This window comes from Homalodisca vitripennis, chromosome 1 (genome assembly GCF_021130785.1).
Source record: "Homalodisca vitripennis isolate AUS2020 chromosome 1, UT_GWSS_2.1, whole genome shotgun sequence".
In the NCBI taxonomy this organism is placed as follows: domain Eukaryota; kingdom Metazoa; phylum Arthropoda; class Insecta; order Hemiptera; family Cicadellidae; genus Homalodisca; species Homalodisca vitripennis.
This window is the reverse complement of record NC_060207.1, coordinates 43,761,273-43,786,705: the sequence shown is the minus strand read 5'-3', so window position 1 is coordinate 43,786,705 and position 25,433 is coordinate 43,761,273. Positions and strand designations below refer to the sequence as shown.

At 33.6% G+C, this 25,433-nt stretch overlaps 2 protein-coding genes across 7 annotated transcripts in view; both read right to left on the bottom strand.

Moving 5' to 3' along the window:
* Positions 1-25,433, bottom strand: part of LOC124360471 (elongation of very long chain fatty acids protein-like) — an 86,418-nt gene that overhangs the window by 15,436 nt on the left and 45,549 nt on the right. Inside the window, exon 1 of one of the 6 annotated variants that reach the window (XM_046814180.1) lies at positions 532-550. The exons of the other annotated variants lie outside the window; for them this stretch is intronic. The gene's annotated coding sequence lies outside the window, so the exon portion shown is untranslated. Of the gene's footprint in view, positions 1-531; positions 551-25,433 lie in introns of those variants that run through there. 6 annotated transcript variants of the gene reach the window in all.
* On the bottom strand, positions 592-1,818 carry LOC124360503 (ATP synthase mitochondrial F1 complex assembly factor 1). Its single transcript, XM_046814194.1, has one exon. It carries the CDS (start codon positions 1,579-1,581, stop codon positions 721-723), a length of 861 nt encoding a protein of 286 aa, XP_046670150.1. The 5' UTR covers positions 1,582-1,818; the 3' UTR covers positions 592-720.

Genomic DNA, 25,433 nt, shown 5'->3' with positions numbered 1-25,433 from the left:
TTCTTTCATCATAGTTATTAAAAATTAATTATTGCTAGTTCTTAGCAATGTATTACGTAAAATATTGTTTTGAATTAATTTAAACAAAGTAAAATCATTTTGCGGTATTTGAATATTGGCCACAGAAAAAATGATGGTGATGAGCATGTCTTATAATGTGTCACAAGCAGCTGTCAAATTGTTTATTCTTCAAAGTAGTAAGAAATAAATTTTACACTGCTTTGTTTGTTAAATTTAATAAATACATAGCATTGGCTTAACTATATAAATTTTAAACATCTACGAAATACTTGATTTCACAATTTGGTTTTTTTACAGCTCGATAGTTTAGATAATCGAAAATATTGATTTATGTGGTGTACACTTATGATACTTGCAGCCTTTGTATTTCCAATATTTAACTTCATGGACCTATTAACTTAAAATTGCAACATTAGGTTGGTTATAGAAGAAATAAAAATTTTAATCTGAGTTGAGTTGACTGATGTTGTTTGCATAATGAAGATAACTATTATAGAAATATAGGCCTACCTTTTTCATAGTCCATATTAGAGCTGCTTGGTATGTGTTAGGAAATAAAATAATAACCAATTGAATTAAAAGTTGATATATATTCAAACAATTAATTTTAAATGTATAGATTATGTTATACATATTTACAGTAAATCTTGTCATAATCTTCTACAGGTGTGCAGATCTGTAGGCCTACTGAGGTCTATCCTATTTCAGAGACAAAGTCTCTAAGTTTGCAATAAGATCCATGTGCCGGAAATCATCAGGATTGTTAGTAAATCGTTCTAGAAGAAGTGTTCTTTTTTCATTTTCTTCTCCGTAGTACAGCTGTAATTCATTAGCTAAACATTGAGCTTCCAATGCAGTCAAGACATCTTTGTTGAACTCTCCTTTCATTAGAACTATACCTTTAGATTCCTTAATATCTGTGTAATAAACCATTGTTAAACATTCTGGGGCATTTTCTTTGTGTGTCTGATAGCTTATGAGAGGAGTAAAGTGAACTTCATTGCCTGAAAACTGGCACAGTATGAATTCATACCCTTGATCTCGAGGAAGTGGTAATAAAAATAGCGGAAATTTCTCTCCCCTAGATTGTAATAAATCAAAGTTACTTGATGGAACTGACGCAGCTATACAGTCTTTGTGTTTGTGATATTCCAGCCAAATATCCTTAATTTCATCTGCAGACTTCCCCGAAATTAACTCCGTCTTCATAACATCATTCAACAGTTTTGGCTTTGTAAATACTGTAGATCCAGATTTGGCAGTACCTGCATGTCCAGCTAGAGGAGTAGCTATGTGTTTATTACTCGTTTTTGGAGTTTTCCTGTTTTCATTTTCCTTCAAACGTGCTAAAAATTCTTCAGGGGACGTTTTCTGTAAATCAGCTATTTTATGTGCGTACTTGTTGTAATATGGGTTACTTTGAAGATTTTCCTCTGCTTTTTCATAGTTCATTTTTGACGTAGATATCATGCAGTATTGAGTTGGAAAACAAAACTTGATCACAGCGTTATCGAAACTCAACTGTCTTAATTTTGGAACGTTAATAAGAATCTTAAACATATCCCAACTACAATAACCTCAAAATAGTATGAGATAATAAACAGTGTACAAACAGAACCCCACACCCCACACAAAACTCTAGCAGACGAACTAAAAAACAGATTCCAAGTGGATTTGGTTCAAAGACCTATAAACTCACAATCCATAGAAGATAGAAGTTGTGGTAAACGCGAACGTTCACAAATTCATATATAAATAAAATAAACTTAAAAAATAAACACAGTGATCACTGATATACAAGCTGAAGAAATACCAAGGGTATAGTCAGAGAAATAGCTGCAGTAATCACATCTGAAACACTGAAAAAAAAACTCGCTTCAAGGACCTTGAAAACAACGTTCCAACACACCGAGAAGTTACGAATGTTTACGATGTTGGCCGAGTGAAGGTTTAGAGCAGGAGTCGGCAAAGTGAGGCTCGCAGATGATTTTTGTGGCATTCAATTAGCTTAAAAATGTATCATAAAGAATGAGATTACATAACAATTATATATTATTACATAACCGAAAATATTTTACAACCATGAAGGCCTTTAGACTTCTTTCAACAAATTACAGAACGGATGGGTAATTTTGATTTTGGTCTCAAAAGCCCAACCGTTGTCCTCTTGATGGTTGTCCTTCCTATAGCTGTTATTGTATTTTAATTCATAAACACATGAGAGACGATGTTATCATGCATTATTATTGCATAATACAGCGATATATTTTGTAAGCCAGAATAATATGTTTTCAAAAGTTACATTGAAGTAGCGTATTTATTTGTTGTTTGTTGGCTTTCCTGAGGAATTTTGTTTTTAGATAGAGTTTTCGAACTGAAAGATTCAATCAACGTTTATTATGAAAAGTAAAGGAAACCTTATCGATGTATTTAGTGGTCTTACATGAGTAAGCTCTCTTTAATTCAGTTTCTTTGCCAATATCGCAATGCATCTCAATACCCTGACCAAATAAAGACAGTTTCCAGGCAGTTAGATCACAATCTGTTCGATTTTGTCAAGCCATTTGCACCCAAGCTAAATTGCGTCGGCTTAAGAACTATGACACAGCCCACTTTGACGAACGATCCCAGCGTGAAGGTTATAACATGAATAGGTAGCATGTCACTGCATTGGATTCATTAAAAGACTAGTTCAGTTCGCAATTTTCCAATTTTTGATTTAAGGGAAATGAAGAGTCAATTGGTTTGTTTGTCCAGCTGTTTAGTTTCTGTTTAGAAGTTGATTAAATACTTATAAATATATACAACTAAGTAACACTTTACTACGGGTTTTAGTAAACAAATAAAAACATATAAAATAAGGTGATTATATTGAAGATGATAATTGGCAATGTTTCTGTCAATATTTTCCATTAACGTTTGTGTACACGTACAGTATAAGATGCTGCCATGTACTTCACTGGATCTTAAAGACAATGTTACTGTACTGAAATATAATGCTTGGTGTCAATCAGATCATCATATTGTGTTAATAATTATGATTTCCTCATTCTTAAGAGTAGAATATCTTTTAAAATGACGCAATGATGCAAATAAGCTCTAAACCAAGGATCGGCAACTAAAATTCAGAAAAAGACCCAAACCGTATACTTATTTCAACTCTGTTGCACTTTAAATCAGTAAGTTCCATTTATATGTTTCCTTTGCAGCAGAAATTTTAAGTCGCTGTTAATGTTACACGTCTCGGTATTGTTTCTACAAAAATAATCTGACAGTTAAAAAATGTATGTTGTCAAAACGTATTCTTATAGTTTACCTACTACAAAAATAAACTACCTAATTAACTTTCAACACTTGACCGGACTTATATTGTATCAGAAGTATGGAATAATCCGTTTTTGATTGTATAACATATTATTTCAATATAATGTTCGCAAAAGCTGTACGGTTGACTTTTGGATAAAAATATCAGAATTTTGGATTTTTAGCTATTAATTTTCTTCAACTTATCAGCTTTTAAAAATGTATCGTTTATTTTTCGTAAAAAATATGTGTTTAGTAAGAAATGTTAGCTTTTTGTATAAGCAATTGTTTGCACTATACATTTTACTCAGTAATGAGCATATTTATGTTCACATGCATTTTCCCAAAGACGTTGTTTGGGACATACACACACGCGCGCGCGCGCGCGCGCGCGCCCGAAAGGATAACTTGATGACTTTTATTAAACTGTACTAATTTATTTAAATTTAGAATTTTTATCAAATTTTTTTTTTGTATTTTTTAAGTTTTAAAAATATATTTGTATAAACATACTCAATAATTCATAAACATTTATCTATACCATAGTTTTAGAATGATAAATTAATAAAGAACAACGAAACCACTACTTTTCTAAAATAAGAAATAATGGAAATTGTGAGGAAATTATAATAAAACAAACATTGAGATGTTGTATTATTTGTTTCAAGAAAGAAGACAATGTATTAATGGATTTAAGTTATGTACTGTAGTACGTTAGTGAATAATAGGTTTTACGTTATGCAGGTATGTACAATTTTTTTCAAACATGTTTGTAAAAAAATTGGTTGTGGCATGGAACTATCAACTTTAAATTTATATTTTTTTACAATAAGGATAGCTTTACTGATCGACCTATCGGTTGGGAAGATACACTAAATGATAGAGTTAAACGAAGTCCTCTAATTTTATTTACTACGTTTTGAAGCTATTTCAAACCTTCCATTCCTTTATGTTCCTATCATGAGTTAATATATAGACTAAGTTTGATGTCAACAATCAATAATGAAGTAATTATCAGATAAAACGTAAATAATAAGCTGTAAACAGCCTTATCTTTAACTTATCGGTTGACTTAATTACATTAGGATTAATGTATTTTACATTCTACTAAATGAAAACATTTTGTTTTCGTTATGTCACTGTCAGTTATGTGGTGCCTGACAAAATTGTGAGGCAACCAATCACAGCAGTGTATAACAAATTGCATAAAACAATACTCAGGCGATGCATAGAAAAATTGTATTGTTGAATCACTTTCTTAAAAATAGAATTTACTTTTGAGGTACAACTTTTAATTCACATATCTTACATGATAATTGACCAACACAACTTGTTCTAAATTTAGTTAATAGTAACAACAATTAGAAAACTTCTGATATTTTATCAGAGGCTTAATATGCTGCTACTATTTGGAATATGGATTACAAATTATTTACATTTATAATTACAAATTTGATCAACTGAAAATTATTCAGATCACAAGGTGACATACATTTTTAATTTTTAAGATTAACGCAAAATATATTATTGCAGTACTGTGCATGATTGGATAAAAATATATAGTCTACTAGAATGCATATAAAGTAAACTTATAATTAATAGCATACAAATTTAAACATTTGATTAATTATGTCCAGATAATAAATTTCAACTAATTTAGTATAAATATTACCTGATCAACTTGGTAGCTGAAAGTTGGGATCCGTACGATACGACTAATTAAAGAGCCATGGACACTGAATTTCCGTATTACAGTTATTACTAGATACGAAGATACTATGTACAATTGTGTACTGTATCTCATTTTATACGCATGAATATTTTTGATTTATTATTAGTAACACAATCAACTGATATTGAAAGTAGATATAATGTAGAGTTATCTAGAAATTTCAACGGAAATAATTCAGAGATATTATATAAAAATCGATATACTCTACTTACTCAACTACCATAAAACTGGCACAGAAATCATTTTCAGGAGGACGAAATGTCCTTGAAATGAAACTATTAATGGGTTTTGAATTACCAACTCTTTTCCTGGTAACAATAGATGGGATTTTTGAAAACAGACCAAGTAAACCAATTAAGATGGATATTGATATATCTGAATTCAAAATTTCTGTTGGTGTTTGGAATAGATCTGTGTTTGCATTCACCGAAAATAAGCCTTATTCTCAAAGAAAAAAATAAATCGATGGATAGGTTTAACTCCAGCTTTATACCAATACAACAAGGTTGAATGTAGAAGTTCCCGGATCAATCTGATGTACTACTTTTGGGTTTGAAAACTGTAAACTAGTAAATAAGTGATTGTTTTAATCAGTAGCGTATCCAGGATTTAAGTTTGGGGAAACTCAACCCTATCATGCCATATTTCAGAGACTTTCAAATAATCAAATCTCTTCTTTATGTGTACTTAATGTATCGATAGAATATGGACGTTTACAGAATGTACATTAATATTTCAAGTACTGATTAAATAAATTGTATTGAACTATCAGGTTTCTTCTACCAAATGTTAATTTAACGAGTAATGCTCTCGAAGGTGACATACCTAGTACTATGTTGCGATGAAAAATGTGAACATACTTTCACACTTACTTTCTGATTGCACAGCCTACGTTGCGATCCTTTCTGAGGATACCTCCCTCTTAATAAGTTTCCAGCCGTAATAAAAACTCCTAGACTTAAAAGCATACACGTCAACTTAATAAAGCAGGTAAGGGAAAACACAAACATCAGATCAAAGTTTAATTTTATTTTTACAAATTTATAATATTATTTGTGATGACATACTGCTCATAACTGCTCCTCTTCAATTCGTCGCTGGTCTCAATATAATTTCAAAGTTGTATTTATGTTTAATATTAGTTACAATTATTAGTCTAAATTGGCCAAGTACCTATCTCTGTAATGTTAACTCCTTCATTTTTTAACACTTATGGTGTACACATCTTTAAATATCTAAAGTAGGTAACACGTACATTGCAATGAATTGATTTTACATTGTAGTTAATTAAATTCTAACCTCAATCGTACAAAAAACTATAGTTTGGATACTAATAGTAAAATTGCATTACCCTTGTCATTGACTATCAAAATTTATTTTATTTCTTTATGTCCTGTAGGAATTTTGCTATCCGTGATTAACATCTACACTTTTAATTATATTTTTCATCATTGTTTACAAGTGTAATAAAAGATAACGTCGCAACATTTATCATGTTACACGAAATCTCAATATCAAGATGTCGTTGAATGCACGTGTTCAAATTTGATTAAGTAGATTTTATCATTTAAGCTTCTCTCTTCCACCACCCATAAATTACCTGCAAATGTAAGGGTTTCCATGAGAGATTCTTTTCATATTAATAACTCAATTAAGCATTGTGTGGCGCAACAGTTTGGAATAGAGCAATACAATTATTAGTGTTTGGGTTTATAACAACGTGACAGAGGTAGCGCAATAGTGACAGTGCAGTGTTGTATGAATTGACAACAGAACAGCTGACTGAAGTAGTGCAAGCGCCGAGCTGACGGTGGCGCGGTGCGGCGGGTGCTGTTGCAAGCGAAGCGAATCGTTTGTCTTGCGTTTGCTGCCATTGCCAAAGTGTCTCATTTATTGTCGCACTTTCACTGGGATTGCGATAGAGGACGCTTTTGGCTTATCTCCCTCTTCACCGGCTCCGATTAGGATTTCCGCAGTTTGTTGCTCAATTGTTTATTTAGGCTATACATCGAATACGAAAATCCGAATTTTGGGTGATATCTCACCCAAGATGACATATGAAACAAGTGTCTCGACCACATTGATACATTTCTTATGATATAAAACTTTATCTCTACATAAATTCTTACATTACTACAGTCTAGGTTCAGATGATAGTTTGTTACCATGTGGAATTGTGTGCAAACTGGAATTCGACACCAGGTCTGGGTGACAATCCAGGTGCTAACCGTTCAGCAAGCAGAGACAGCATTCTCCTCAACGAAATACATATGAATGCTTTCTCAATTTTAAGATTTCATCATACAATACCAACGTAACTACAAATTGCAATAAAGGTTGATCCAGCTTTAGAAATATATTTTTCTCTTTTAAAGCAGTCATCTTGCATAATGCATTACTTGTTACTAAATCATATTTCTCACGTATCGGTGCACAAATATATAGACTGATGTAACGTTCAGTTATTAGCTCTTAGTCAAGACTCGAGAGAAACGCTGCTATCAGTTCTCCAATAATATTTTAGAAGCAGATATCTGGAGAGAGAATAATAATTATGAGGAATCCGACAGGTCTTTCTTAAAATCGTGTCGTTATTTGTCCTTCCGTGCTATAAATAACTTTTGATAGAAAATCGTACAGACTTGAAACTTGGAACAAAGGTTGCTCTTAGTACCAAGGAAGAACAATACTGATTTTGGGTTCAAAAGGTCAAAGGATAACAGTGTTGCAATATTATGTAACATTTTTATATTGATCTTTTAGTTAATCATTATGGCATCGAGAAAATCGAGAAATCCCAAATTTCTAAGCAGATTGAGTGCAAATATATGGAATTTTCCAGTAAGTTACTAACACACGATATGAAGTTACGTATTGGTTAAGACTATTGTTACGTTTCATCGTTGTATCGGTTTATTATATTGCCATTTTTGTACAAAATACAGTGAGTTACAAGTAAATACATTGTATGATACACATTAAGTGTAATACCTGACTGTATCAGTTAAGAAACATATAGATGTATTGTATACATACATATAGGTACTACACATTTGTGTAAAACACATTGATTTAAATAGTGTCAATCATTCAATGTTAGATTGTTAAATGTGATTTAAAATAAACATGCAATTAACTGTTAACTAGATGGTATTGTCATAGAATGATCGATGTAATAAACTTGAGGTTAGCATTAAACGAGTTGTTCCTTCTTTTATGTCTAGAATTAACATAGTCACTGGTCTGAGGTAAACAAGGAAATATAGTAAAGTTGTAGAGTGGAACGTGTGCAAATTTACTTTTAGCGAGGCGCTTACAGCTACTGCCAGAAAGTGACGAACCTCGAGTAAATGATCCTGGGAAAGTAATTTTGATAGTAGAGTATTCAAGGAAAGTACAGTCACGCTCATTACAAAGACTAATTTACAATATTAATGACAAAATTAAAACTAAACTTACAAGAGGAGTTTTTTGTACAGGTTAACACCTTCACTGCATCCAGATACGTACTGAGAGGTCTTAAACACTCCAGTGCTGACTCTGCACTGTCAAACGTCTGCCGCAGTCAACGCGTTAAATGGAAACTTTAACGTACAGTTGTTGCGGAAAGTCAAACAACATTTGAAAACTAATAATACGTGTACTAAGTAACTCTAAACACGTACAAAAACATAAAAATGTTATCAGTTAATTGATAACATCACTATCAAACCTTGAAAAGTTGGAAGGACAGTCATTGCACTACAACACTTAACGGTAAAGCTCTTTTTTACTGATAAGTTTGAATTTTATTTTGTCGTTTTTCAACAAACCAACGCACGAACTCACTTTACAGCTGAACATTCGCATCCGGCTGGCAACAGGTTTCATGCCAGGTAATTTACATTCGCTCTCCGTTTTTTTGTGGTGTTTGCTACAGCAACAACGTTGAAAGAGTGAAACTTCCAACGGGAAAAAGATGACTGCACCAAATGGCCGTTACTACCTGTCAGCTTGCCGCATTTTTGTTTCTTTTAGTTCGATTTGCGTCACTTGAAAGACGAACCTCTTAATGCTTTATCGTACCAGGGCTTTCAAATTGTTGACGTCTGAGATTATGCTAATGAACAAATCCGTGAGTGCTTCAAAACAGGCAACTGATCCCATTTGAACTCGACTGATATATTTTAATATTAAACGGTTTTATTCGAATAAAGAGTTAACGATTTATCAGAGAAACTAGACTAATAAATGTGAACAAAATATCAAAGTACGCTGGTCTGACGAGAAAAAAGTGAAAGTGTGAAGTGGATGTTGCAGTGTTGCTATACGAGTATACACGGAAAAGGGCGCAGAAAAGAATAAAATGATAGTAAGGACAATGGTACTTAAAATATTGAACTTTTTATTCGTAATTTTCCAACTTTTTTATTCATCCTTTCCAACGTATGGCATAGGTATCTGGAATACTGCTCAGTCCCTTTACCTCTTTTTTGGCATGGCCACTTCGGAGACACCTAGTAGGAATTCACTTTAGTAGCCAAGATCAGATTATCCAAGTAGCTCGCATTCTTGAAAACTACGTCTATTAAATAGCTCTAAACACCTACAAAACCATAACAAATATTATCAATTAATTGATAAGCACACTATCAAACCTTGAAAAGTTGGAAGGACAGTCCTTGCACCACAATATTTATGTCGTCCTCGTGTATTGTACGATGGAAATGCGACTGTATTGTTAATGCGATGTAGGAATTACTTTATGAAATAAAACTTATGATTGCAAATTGTGCATTTTATTCAAATTTATTTTATCTGACGTTAAACTCTATTTTAACATTAATTAACAAAATTTAACTCCAAGATGGATAATCAGTGATGAAGAAATAAAAGTAAGACCATAAAATATTAATGCAAAAGAATCAACAAACATAAACAAATTAACAATAACATTATTATATTACAATAAGCTCTTTTGTATCCTTCAGATGGCACTATATGAGTAGGTGATACACCTTCATACAGCGACAGTTCTTTTAAAGAAATGTTTCATTCTCCAAAAAGAGGTCAATCATATCTAGGTGAAATATAATTTCTCTACTATGTGGTCTTAGAAATTAGCTATTGTAAATGTAGGATGTAGAGCTACTTTGGAGAAAGAAGAGATCTTGTGTGCGAGTGTGGATAAAAACGTTCTTTCCAAGGAAGTATGGGAAGCCAATGTCATTATCAAGAGTCTGAGAAGAAATACATCAGCTTGCCGTCTTCGGTCGACATGGCTGGACTGACTGCGATCACAGGTGACTAAATTATACTGTAATTTGTTTAATCACAATGAATGAATTACAAAGTTAATATTTTAGGATAGTAACGAGAATGTAGTAATATAGTAAACATATATGCTTTACTAATTCACCCAGTTCAACACAGTTTTCACAAGTGAGAGTGTTTACTGTTGGATGGAGATTTGTTGGTTTGGAAGTTAAATGACCTAATCTTTCAAGTGGCATGTTGGATCAGGATCGTGGAGCAGGTGCTGTTTTCGCAACCCACTCGACACCTCCTTGACACGGATGTGATGTGAGACCGTCAGCCGTCTCCTGCTGAGGCTCAGGACAATACCGACCGAGAGACTCGAGACCGTTTCGTCAGACCGTCCTCAGGAGAGGTAAGAGTGTGGAGAGAGCGAATCTGGGGTTAAGCAACGTAGGCACGGATAGTAAACCATGTTGAAACGCCGTGAATCTCAATAAACACCTTTTTATCGCCAGTTACGTAAATATGTCAGGTAAACGGACTTAACTCTTATTATAATTCATATTCTATCGATCTTTAATAGAAAACGTAACTGATAACAGTTAACATTTTTATGTTACTAGTATTACTGATAAGGATTCGACAGATCCTTTTAAAAATCTGTTGTTTGTGCGATCTCATAATACAAAGGTTGTAGATGTTTGAAACTTAGTACTGCATATAGGTTCTTCTTGGACCATATATAAAGTCTATTGATTTTTTAATTAAAAGGTCAAAGGGCAAATTTTCCATTTGACCCTTTGACTTTCGGTTCAATACTCCTTTTAACTGGTTCATTTTCGTTAGTTAAGATCTGAAAAAATGCTTCGTAAGTTGACGAATTGTATGGTTTTTATGGTCTTCTTGAAAATAAAGTACGAAGAGACAAAATATGGAATATCAGTATCTACGTTTCAAGAACTTAAAATCATTCTGCACACATTTAGCACTAAGGTTCCTCTATAAAACATACTGTTAACCCACTCCAATGAAGTACTTATAAAAACTGAATACTTAAAAGCAGACTTAATTATTTGATGAAAGGGATCATTTCTTTTTTACGTAATCACTAATCTTAATATATGTAATCATGTAGTCGTAACACATTTGCATGATATATTTTGCAATTAATTAATTAAAACTTAATTTCATGAGGTGAAGTTAGGACCATTAGGACCTTCCTTACACTGAACGAGGATCTTCAACGAATAAAAATTTATGGGAGCTATAACAGGCTTATGACTGAAATCACGAACACCCTCATCTTCGTGTTTATGTAGTTGAACATTGTAATTTATAGATTTAAATAATATATAACTGATGGAAACCCGTCGCAAATCGTGGGGCCTGCAGGTGTACTGCAAGTCGGCCTTGCTGATAGTTTCTAGCCTGGTGTAACCAAGACTGTAGTTTCTAGTTCTTCCTACATCTCGACACTGTAGAGGAGCACTGTTTCAGTCACGTCATTAATTGGTTTTTATCCGCGTAATTCCTAGTATGGCGTTACATCTACTCCAGTTGCATTACTAGATCGTTACGTACCGCTATTTAACATTCTGAGGTCATTGTTGTTGATATAACAATAGAGTTACGTAAACTTGGCAAGGTTATTATTGATATATTATTGTATATTATTTTATTAACGGTAGCGTACTATTTTAAATGTATGTTACAGACAAGTAATACATCAAAATATGGCACAGAATAACAAATAACAAAGAATTGTCCAACCTATTGTCGAAAATTATAGGCTCGAGTGTGTTAAGTTCGAGCCTATTACTCCGGTTAGTATGTAAATTTCAAATTAATGATTTACACAATTACTAAAACCGGTTCTAGGCCAGTCGCTTTTCTTGACCTAGGATACCACTAAAAACTATAAATAGTTCAAGGTATTAACTTCATCATCTTGGCATGTACATGTATATAGAGACCTTGTGACAAATAACATGAATGCAATAGTGTTTCTATCCTGTAAGGCCATGACGCTAATGGACAAAAACATTTATACGACTTACACATATGGGTTTCCCCACTGTGCCTATTGGTAATTTCCTACCGCGTAATCGATAGACACGGAGTTGTAAAAAAAAAAAAACCGGAAAATAAGATAATTTGAATGTATACAGCGGTAAAATTGTAATGTATGGGAGGGGCTGTAGCCACATAACTTAATTTTAAAATGTAGATTAAGGGATAGTGATAAGGCAGTTCTTAGCTATGATAGCTCTTTGTCAATACTGTCAGGAATCAAAATAGGCCCAAGACTGGAATTGAAGTTTCTTTTTATTTGTTTAGAAAATATCTCTACAGCTCCTGAAGTGATTCGTATATTTTAACTATAGTATCTGCAGATAGTTTTCACGATTGAATTTACAGTTTGACGACGAAAGAAACTGAGATAGTGAAAAAGAAGTATCATTGAAAGTAGAAGAAGGACGCCATTAATCTCACGATTCTATTTGATCAAGTTATAAATATTTTCACAACTACGTGCAACAAGTCTGTCATGATGGTCTCTCACAGACAGGTTTTGGAATCAATTTTGAGGAAACAAAGTAAACCGGGGATGGTTTAAAATATATAAAATCTTCAGAAAATAGAATACCCATGTGGTAGATGTTCTAAGAGAAAATTTTGAATTCTTATGTTAGATGAACTTTTGCATGTCAATTCAGATTCAACTAGTTCCGTATTTTAGTTACACTCATCCCGAACTCTTATTTCGTGTTTATTCTATGCATTAATTTCGTTAGGCCCAGTTTTACACAATTATTTACGTCCTACACCGTAAACCTTAAAATCAATGGAAATTGATAAAAAAAAACAGTATACATGATGTTTATCGTTTACGATAGTTTTCTGTTCGAATATTAACTGCATTGCAGTATGTCCGTAAGCGATTGTTTAGTATCTTAGATTCCAGAAATGGTAGTAAAAGATACTAGTATAATAGCTTGTCTGTGAGGATAAGTTTTCTGCTAAATTTGAAACGGGTTTATGTTGAAAAACAAAATGAGATACACACGAAAAAACATATAAAAACACAATTATGCTCAAAGAAATAAAATATAGCCCATTTTAACTTGCTTGCAAATTCAGATCCATTTAAACTATACTAACAAAAAAACCAAGATTTATCAGGAATAAGTTTAATCGTAAGGCCCTCACGTACTTGAATATTATATTAGCAGATTTATTAATTACAATTTGCGATAAGTCTAACACTCTCATAGTTACGCGATTCACATTAGGCTAATCATAAGCTAGTTCACTAAGTAGTAACAATTGGTACTACTATGAGGCCACACAAATCGTCCTCTTACTGGAATGACCACATGTATAAAATCCTCTCACTAATTGCCTATATTTTTATTCCTCTTGGAAACTTAAAAAATGACTACAGTGTATGCTCGACCCACAATGTACAATCTACCTACGTCGGCGAGAGTGAATTAATTATGTTTACAAGTGTTCAAGTTTCCTTAGTGGCAGTCAGCCGAAGATTTATGCACACATTTCTAGAAATAGTGTTAATTTAATTTAGTTATGAAGTAAAGTTTTATTCATAAATGCAACTGTATGCTATAAATATTTATCTGCAATCTCTTACACAACCAGTGAATCCCAGTTTGTGTGATAAAATGTTGATTTCCTCAATCCCAGTTACACGATAAGGAAAAAGTCAGGAAAAGTAGAGGAATTATTTAATTTCGAACCGGTGACGCAAGGATACTAAAGAATAGTGGTAGAATAGTTTAGTAAAAAATTATAATAATAAAATATAATAAAGTTTAATAGAATGTCACGCGTCCCTTGGACAGCAAGACGTGCCGTGCTGATCGGTAGTGTAGTTTTTTTTTTAGTGTAATATTCATGAATGATGAAAGAGAGAATTGGGCAGGAGATAAAGAAAGATGGAATCTCAGAAGTACTAAACTGTATAACCTGTGAACTAGCGCTTGCCGTTCTGACCGGTAGTGTAGTTTTTTTTTTTTTAGTGTAGTATTCATGAATGATGAAAGAGAGAATTGGGCAGGAGATAAAGAAAGATCGAATCTCAGAAGTACTAAACCTGTATAACCTGTGAACTAGCGCTTGCCGTGCTGACCGGTAGTGTAGTTTTTTTTAGTGTAGTATTCATGAATGATGAAAGAGAGAATTGGGCAGGAGATAAAGAAAGATGGAATCTCAGAAGTACTAAACCTGTATAACCTGTGAACTAGCGCTTGCCGCGCTGACCTGACGACTAGCGCGCATCTTAGTCTCTTCTTAATTTGAAAATGGTAGTAATCACTATGACTTTAGGAGTTATTCAATTTAAACTATTAAGCTATGGCCCAATATATGGGGAATTTTGAGAAATCTCCCAAAATTGCCCTGATAATTTGTTTTGAAAGACTGTTAAAAAGATCTTTCTCTAAAGCTTCTTTATACATCCCTTAAACACTCACTAAGCACTTAGGTAAATGAATAACACATTGAAAAGTTTCTACAAAGCAAAATTGTTATGTACACTGACGTGTAAATCAATTTATTTCGAATTATTGCATTAAGTTTAGAAAGAGTGCGTAGGATCATAATGTAGAAACAGTAGTCACAATTTAATATATGTACATGTATCCCCATGCATTTCCTATAATTTAAGAACCTAATAATTAACAACGTCAAGTAATTTGAACTAAAATCCGTCATAAGTTGAACTTTATCTAAAATAAGTATACACACAAAATATCATATTTATTAACATATAACCTACTTATATATATATATATATATATATATATATATATATATATATATATATATATATATTATTAAAAAGACTAAACCTATTATCCCTGATATTGTTTTAAATACGGCATGAGTGAAGGATTTTTCGAGGATTATATGGACTTTAATGATAATCATTACATATTCATACATGTCATATATTATTTTATCACTGCAGAATTTATATACACATAGCGTAGCGCTAAAAATAATATTTGTAGCAAGTTAGTGTCTGTACAATTAAACTGTTGATATTAATATCTTAATACACATCACCATGTTATTTCAAGTGCAAATTGAATTTCTTGTTACCAAAAGAGTGCAAGATTAGTGAGTTAATTAACACTCCAATATTGCGAACAGTGTGTATATAAAACAGTCAGGTGGAGTAGAGTAACTGATAAGTCTGCACCAGAGAGGAAGGCCTTGGACTTGAACTCCGTGCGGCAGGAGGGCAGAGCTCTCACTTTTCATAGGATAAACCCGGGGCGGACTGAACCCACGGACCGCGACGTGACGTTGTAGAGGCGGTCTGTGGAGCGAGCTCTAGAGACTGTCCCTAGCCCTGCGTCAGACAGGTAGTCCAATCAAAGTATCATCGTCCCATAGGCAATGTGGACGTATAAATCTTCAAACCATACTGTAGTTTATAACACGGGTTTTATGATTCTAATTGAATATTGTTTTAATACCAATAATGTATCATTTTCGTTGTATTCTTTGGATCTGAATAAAAAAATAAATTCTCCCATGTCCAACCCACATCAATCCAATACTTAGATCCACATCAATCATAACTATCATTTAAATTGGTTTACGCCGCATTAAAGAATCGCTAACACTATTAAAATCGTGAGATATTTCAACATAGTTGTGGAGAATCAACCTCAGGCAGCAACTTCTGTTTAATTGAAACTAACAGAGCCTGTAATGCACATCCGCTTATAAAGATAGTGAAGGAGGCAAAGTCATGTTGTGATTGGCTAAAACACGAAGTAGGTCGTAAGGATATAAACGCTTTCTTTAGAGTAACAATACGAATCTTTTTCTCTTACTATAATATAACAAAAACAAAGTGTCCGATTAGTTAGGGTACTGTATAGAAAAGCAATGGGTAAAACATGCCCACACAAAATATAAAATATATAATCCCAGGAATTCAGTAGATGGTTGGGATTTCTTAAAAATTTGTCACAAGGCTGAAAAACACGAATAACATCAGATAACGATGTTGTTCAATTAACAAATTGAAGATAGAAAGGTATGCCTCTAATGGCGGAATAAATTTACTTTCACTCCCCTATTCGATGCAGAAAACATGGAAGTTGTAATTGAACACGCGTATTTTAACGTCGATTGAAATGTTGTTGCAATGAAAAAGTCATCTTAATTACTCGCTACGAAAAAATCCAAGGTAAAGGTAAACGCAAGGACAATATAGTGCGATACTGCCTTGGTTATAAACAAGCCAATTGTTACAGATGAATATTTTTCACTCTCAAGAACTTCTGAAGGTAAGGGCGATGATGAACATTGTAGACCGCCTTGGTGCTGACTCATGCAGTAGACAGTTTCACCTGAGTTGTGGGATAGGAAGGATCTTTCTGGAGTAGGCTTCAGCAGCTGCAGCGTGGGCCACCAAACCTTGACATTTCAACCTGCGTATTATACACTTTGGTTTGGTAAACAATGGCCGGAAGAAGATTTAACTGTCTGGTCCAAATGTTAAAACCTCGCATTTGACGATTTTTGTTTGATTAAATCGTAATTTATGTTATTTAGTAAAGCCAACCGTAAGCAAAGATCCATTTATATTTTTATTTACTACTAGCGGGCCCGGCGCGCTTTGCTGCGCATTTCAATAATTTTTTGCAAAAGTTGCCCGCGGCTTCGCACGCAATTTCCCGTTGAAAAACAGTACACTATATTCACTTATTCTTTTTCTATCACATTCTAAACATTGCTGAGATAATTGATAGTCGTTCCATCGTGAGCCTCTTGGGCGTATTATGAAGGTATGTACCATATTCCTGCCTCTATCTAGCTGTTACCCACGGCTTCGCACGCAAATCTTAAGAACCGAAGTCCTTATATTACTTAGTAATTTTTTTTTTTTACTATAATAAATTTTAGATTAAATTAGTTATATCTCCGATGCCACGATTGAGCTTGCTTTGTTGTCTCGATCGAGAGAATATGTACACACGGAGTTTTGAGAACCATACTTCTGTCAAAAAAAACAACTAAGGTTGATTTTATAACATTCTTTATATTTGTAGCCAACGTAAGATAGTAATTATGATATCTGCATTACTCTTCTGATCAAGCATGAGCATGGTTTATATTAAATAAATATTGCAGTTAAAGGTGAATTTTTACGTCAAATTTGAATTGTATTATCTGGATAGTAAAGTCTATGTTTAACAGTGATTGCAAAAACAGTTTAAACAAAATTTGTCGTTTCTCTTAAGCTTACTCTATGCTTTAAAACTATAAGTGTAATATATGTTTACAAAGAACAGCTGATTAAAAATTTGAAAAGACGTTAACATATGTTTGCTGCAATGCATTTCTTATGGGTATTTCTGTAACCAGTGGGGCGGAATCCTGAATCGGGAAAGGGATGGGCATAGCTTATAAACCTTCTCCGTGGAAAAATACATATACGTACAAATTTTCATCATGATCGGTCCAATAGTTCACGATTCCATAAAGGACAAACATACAAACATTCATTTTTATATATATATAGATTGAGGAACATTGTCGAGTAAATAAATAACCCAATAGCAATGCTAATGTTTAAAACTTTAATTAAGCTAATTCCATCAAAGGTATATGTTTTACACTCGCTATTACAAAAATGAAATTTATCTGTATTCACAACATCTAGTACAACTATTTGGTAACACGAATTGTTCCTAACGACTAGAACAATAAGTAAGTGGTTATTATAATTCTGCTACTAGAACTTAAACGTCATAATATATAGGAATTGGGATAATAAAACTGAATTACCCAGTTGTTGTATGTCATAAATCCAGATCTGAGTATGTATAATACTCAGATCATTAGTATCATTAGTACCTATGTATAATTTTAAACTCCAGATTCAATTCTGGGACATTTCATAACCCTCCGAAAGCTTTCACTATAATTTTGTGGAAATTGCTGTAGTAGTTTTAAAGTAGAAACGTATAAGAGTTTGATTTGTTAATTGCATACTGTCAAAAACATATACATATTACCAATAATAACAAAATACACCAGACAAGAACAAATAAATAAATAAATAGTTTTTATTAACGATTAGACCAAGTATATATCCAATTTGTACTTAGTTATATTGAAAATATATCAGAGGCAGGATTGTATTTCCAAAGACATGTTGATGTCAGTGATATACCGCGAGTAGTAATGGGCCTCTATAACAAGAAAAGGTGTCCAGAACAAAAATATTTGAATGAAAGCCTATATTTTAAAATATCTAAAAGCTCATGTCACCAAAAAGTACCAAACGATTGGTGCCTTAGGAAAGAGAAAATCAGGTTTACAGTATTTTCGATTTTTCTGAAAGGAATTGCAATGAAAGTTAAGAACAACAAAATGAAAAGATGAAATATTGATTAGAAGTCTCTATTGACTACAATTTTACATCCAACTTAATAAGTCAACCAAATCGAACGGTGATAAACTCTAGCCATCTGCACTTTCTCTAACGCCATGGGAATGAACATCTAAAAATTGTCCAGGAATAGATGAAGAATAGTGTCAAGCAATTACCTCAGACAAAGTTAAATAATTTATTATTATAAGCAAATACTTAGACAAATGTTAAAATTAAATCTACAGTAGGCTATCTACTGTTGAGTCACTAGTATTATATCTGAAAAATCGGTTAAATAAATCTATTGAACTATGAATTTACAAATTTCCATAATCGGGACAAGTCTGAGCAGTAGAATAGTACACGTCTATACTAATATTGTAAGTTTAATTTTGAAAGAAGGTAAACTATTAAATATTTTTAATTCAGAAAGACATTTAAATAACTTTGGTCCAAGTGGCTTTTTTAATGATAATTGACCGGAACGAAGGAATAAGTAGGTTATTTTTGCGCCGCTTTTCAAATCTGCGGGTAAGTACTAGACAACTAGCTAGGTCTTGCTCACAAAGAGTGCAATTCTCAATATATCTGTAGCTTTAACGATATTCAAGACCACACATTATTCCAACTGCTCTGTTTTTCTACGATTTTATGATAACCCAAAACTTAATGCCATAAATAATATAAGGATACAAAAGAAACAATTAAAAGAATGTTGATTAGGACACACGAATTGTGTCAAGAAACACCAGATTATTATTTTGAATAATATACACGACAGTAAGTTTGGAAGACAGCAAGTTATTATGATGACACCAGTCACGATTTGACAATCCAGAAAATGCAATTCCGTTATGGGTATGTTTTCAGAATAGTGGCAACTTCAGGGAGGAGACCTCTAGCACCGAAGATGAATTATTTTTTATTTTAGTCGTATTAAAGAATAAATAATTGTCAAGAAACCAAACCTAGAGGCTGTTAAAGACTTGAAAAAGTTTTTGGCTGATACAGCACAAATACATACACTTATATCGTCAGCAAATTGAGCAAAAAGGCCTCTAGAAGGCGGGTAGAGATCGTTAACATAAAGTACAAAGACGATTCGAACAATTATTGAGCCTTATAGACACCTTGTGTGAACGACAAGAGGAGGGACATAATGTTCCACATGAATAATGTTTGGATACTGAGTACGCCCACTGAGAAAAGAGCAAAACCAGTCTACAGCAATGCCTCGGACCATACGCCTCCAACTTATTCGCAAGTTGACGGCGGTTGATGGTGAGAAGTATACCGGTGAACGACAAGAGGAGGGACATAACGTTCCACATGAATAATGTTTGGATACTGAGTACGCCCACTGAGAAAAGAGCAAAACCAGTCTACAGCAATGCCTCGGACCATACGCCTCCAACTTATTCGCAAGTTGACGGCGGTTGATGGTGAGAAGTATACCGGTGAACGACAAGAGGAGGGACATAATGTTCCACATGAATAATGTTTGGATACTGAGTACGCCCACTGAGAAAAGAGCAAAACCAGTCTACAGCAATGCCTCGGACCATACGCCTCCAACTTATTCGCAAGTAGACGGCGGTTGATGGTGAGAAGTATACCGGTGAACGACAAGAGGAGGGACATAATGTTCCACATGAATAATGTTTGGATACTGAGTACGCCCACTGAGAAAAGAGCAAAACCAGTCTACAGCAATGCCTCGGACCATACGCCTCCAACTAATTCGCAAGTTGACGGCGGTTGATGGTGAGAAGTATACCGGTGAACGACAAGAGGAGGGACATAATGTTCCACATGAATAATGTTTGGATACTGAGTACGCCCACTGAGAAAAGAGCAAAACCAGTCTACAGCAATGCCTCGGACCATACGCCTCCAACTTATTCGCAAGTTGACGGCGGTTGATGGTGAGAAGTATACCGGTGAACGACAAGAGGAGGGACATAATGTTCCACATGAATAATGTTTGGATACTGAGTACGCCCACTGAGAAAAGAGCAAAACCAGTCTACAGCAATGCCTCGGACCATACGCCTCCAACTTATTCGCAAGTTGACGGCGGTTGATGGTGAGAAGTATACCGGTGAACGACAAGAGGAGGGACATAACGTTCCACATGAATAATGTTTGGATACTGAGTACGCCCACTGAGAAAAGAGCAAAACCAGTCTACAGCAATGCCTCGGACCATACGCCTCCAACTTATTTGCAAGTTGACGGCGATTGATGGTGAGAAGTTACCGGCAAAACATTTCTATGAATCGAGATTTGAAAAAAGGGTGCAAATAATCATTAGCTGAATCTGACGTTGATTTATCTTTATGAATCCGAATTGAATGTTCGTAATTATTCCTGTTAGAGTTAACTACAGTAATTGTATACACATATCTGTACGGCAATAATGTGACAGCATCATTACATGCACAACAATTCGAAAGTTGTTATCTAGCATATTAGTAGACAAAGTCCCAGCCTAGACACAAAGTCTAAACATGTCGGTCGAGGCTAATGCGCGTATTTCACCTATGTGTCACGAGCGGAGAAAGTGTTTAAGCCAAGTCCTCCCGATGCGCTTGGAACCATAGTCTTTATTGTGGGCAAACATTATCAGGTAATAATAATATGTACATATCACATTGTGTGATAAGCGAGTGCATGGGAATAAGTCAACAATGTTATCTGCCGTGTCGTTTAATTAAAGGCAATTTAACACCCATGCTGCAGGAGAACCCGGTTACGTCGGAAAAGTTAATTGTAGATCAAGATTGAAGGTGATTACGACAGTGGGATTACCGACGGAAACCAGATTATAAAATATGAATAAAACAATAATTTAAGCGTTGTTGATGTTGTAGAATGTAGTTAAACAGTTTACAAAATTAATTTGGTGACTGGACAGAAAGATCTAATACAATGCATAAATATTACATGGTTGTGCTCAATGAATAAGGCGAGTTTCGACCGTTTATCATTACTAAGTGGTCATAGACAACAAATAAACCAAAATAATTGCTTTAACCAATCGGTTAAACCGGGATGATTTTAAAACCCTAATATTAAAAAAGTCAATTGTTCCATTTTATTTCTGCTATCTCGTTAACTGTTAATTTCTAGAAAGAGGATCCGGAAATACTCAATGAGAAGATATCCTTTAATAGCATAAAAACTGGAATTATAATTCTCAGAGCAGCAAATAAACTCTTAATTTCTTTGTATGACATGTTGAGCTTTAACCATGTCACAAAGATGGCGTTCTTTCAACAAACACGATATGGACTTATTTTCTCATCTTTCTCTAGCCTTGGAATTCTTCTTTCTTCAGACGTGAACACGCAACGCTTCTTGGCCTTCAAACTCGGTTAGGTAGCCCAACTAATGTGTTATGCGAGTCCAGATCACATAATTTAGATCATCTAAAAATCCACCCACAGATATTGGATAGTACATATCATTTCTAAACTATTATTCACATAAACCGAATTTGGTGCCGTTTAAATATTGAGTAACTGGTGACAAGTCCTCAAAATATTTGGGACAAGGTCCTTGAGCCATAAGGTGGCGTGGAATTCACAGGATGAAAAAATTACCGGTTTAGTTTGGTCCACTTTGAAGGCCAGCATTCGTCCGTTACACAGACTATTACGACTTTAAATGTTAACCAGTTTTTGTATATTGTTTATACTATGCTGAGCGTAACGCATGGAAAGGTGGATATGGATGTCTATATCTTAAAATAGTTTTAAAAGTGGGAAGTTTTGAATTTAAGAGGCGTAACCCATTCATAAAAAGCGGCGTGTTTGAGAGTTCATAAATTATAGGGAATTGGCGTTTTTTATAACTAACTAGAGAGAAAAAATTTATTTCTCGATACGATTTCATGTTTTCATTTGTTACTATTAGAAGCATTAAAAGTAACATTAAATAAGATTCTAAAAGCAATCTCATACATTTTGATTGTTCCGGATGATAGCTATAATGTTATATATTTAATTCTCTAAAAAAAATTTATGAAGTATTACACTTTAGCTGATTATTTAACATTAAATACAGTTTAACTATAAACTTAACTACAAAACTTTCTTTTAAAACGCCTCAAAGGCACGTCATTGGTGGAAATAGTACCTAATTAGACATCTTGTAAAACAACGCTGAAAGAAATTAGGAAAAGTGTTAAAGGTGCAGTGGTATATTGTTATTTTGGAATATGAACTTGACATAATAAAAAATTTTTTAATAAATAAATAAAATAAACCGTTTCAAGTTGACGATATTCTTAAGGCATATGCTCTCTGCTAGAAGGTATTCTTGGTGAAATAAGACTTATTTCAGTCATGTAGGTCTGATGGTGTGTTCATTGAACATGGAAGGCCTTACAAAAATGAAATTTCATAATTATTGCAGTGTTTTATATATATATATATATATATATATATATATATATATATATATATATATATATGTATGTATTTTACAAATATATAAATTATGTATTTGATTCCAATAAGAAGAAGCTGCTAGAATGTATTAATCTTTTATGTTTTATTAGTAAATTTAATAATCTATATGTGTAAATGAAAATAATGAAACCTTGTATAAGGTACTTACATTTTTTGTATTCCTACTAGGTATTATTACTATGTGTTATTGGTTTGTTACCAGTTTATATTATTTAGTCTTCAATATTTCAAAACCACAAATATCTGCTAACCAATAGCGTACCACTATATAATGAGTATGAGGGGTTTCTTCAATGTAGATATATGAAACCAATTTCTATGTTCTAATCAGAAAGTACGTCAAAGTCACAAACGCCAAAGTTCTGGTCCGAGTGGATTGCATTTCCGAAGCCATTATTGAGTTTGCCTTCTTGCCAGATTATTACTTTGGCGTTGGCGTGAGTCGTCTCTACCTTCGAGATAGAAGTTGTGTCGATCAACATTTACATTTGTGCCTGATCTAGCAGACTGAGTATTCTAGATGCAGATGTACTAGGATACTGAGGCATGAGTTTCACATCCCCTCTCTAGTTCTCTATAGGGCGATAAAGCAATTAATTCGCCATCAAGGATTTTTCCTGTTAGTTGGAATGCAACAAAACACTGGAAAAGTTGTGATGTTAATTATCAAAGTGGTCGTCAATGATATTAAACAAAGTCAAAATAAGTGAGATCGTAGCATTTAAATGTTTACTTAGAAATAGCCATTAGTCATGTCGATTGGCAGCAATTAGTTGAGACTAATTAACCAGAGAATTACATTCAAGGTCTGTTTCAAAACAATGAGCGTACGATTTAAATCCAATGTGCAGCTAAATTGGTGCAAATGAGAGATGAGCTCGGCAGCTTTAGGTGATGCAGGAAACGATAATTTAACACGGAAATAGTACGAAATAACATTTTACTAATTATATCATACCAGTAGAGACACTTTGTCTTTTAACTACGCCTTTCTACTTTTCCTAACTATGGGTAGTTTATATACTGGGATGTAGCTTTTTTGTGCATAAGAAATGTTATGTTTACTTGATTTTGGACTAAAACTTCACCTATTTAAAATATATGCTGATTGGATGTCTTTCTAGATGGATAGGAACTATGCCTTGGACAAACGCAATTTGAACGAAAATATCACTTTATTTGTATTTCTATACCTCAAATCTTGCATAAAATGCTAATAGTAGGTACTGTCATAACATATATAACAGCTACAATTTTGTTACTAAAATTGAATAAATCCCAAATCGGAAGTAATAAAATATGTATTGTTTTAATGTAGCTTGTAAACTGACTTCCTAATGCAAAATAAACCGATGCAACTGAAAATTGAAGGACCCAACAAACGTAATGAAATAGTTATCGGACAGACGGATATTTGGACAATTTTACTCCAAAATAACTCCAGTTTTCTTTCAACCAAGTGAAGTCTATGCAATAATTTTTATGTCTCTGGAATTTTTTAATCAAAATCCTAGAAATAATATTAATCCTGCAGGATGATCGAGTCATCATTTTTTAACCAGGCTAAAACTCTTCGAGGTCTACGTCGAAGTCTGGCAGACTAGTCAACGATTAAGTTTATACAGATTGAAACACACGATGGGTATTGTGACTTTCGCAAAGCCTTGTTATGTCACAGATACGGAAAACAAACTGACCTTGAAATAGTTTTGTTTGATTCCACAATAGTTTTCTTCATTTCTGTTCAGTCTAGTACTGTTTTAAGTCAAAGACAAATTAGGTGGCAAACTCAGTTAACAGTATATGGGAGTGTGTCGAAGTCAGTTTTATATGTTATAATTGAGTATCCCACAAAGACGAGCCTAAGACTGAACTTGAAAACCTGAGAATAAGTGTGTTATCGCAGCTGTGCCGGAAGTGCGGTGTATGATCTTTGCTCCTCGTGTCTGACCACGAACAACACATTGTTAATTTAAAAGACTTGTTTAATTTGTATTCTTAGACACGGAAAACAAAATAAATACATTCGCAATACACTGGAAAACACAAAGATAGCATTATGCAATAGTTTTCAACCCAACTTTCTTTGTTGAGCATACAATGAATCCTTTCATAAATCAGTCACACGATCAGTCTGATTACTCATAAAGACAAGACAGAAAATAATCACCGGATGTAAGCATTAATATTTCTTTTAACTCGTAAGTAATAATTTTAGACACTTCATAAATAAACAAAGGAAAAC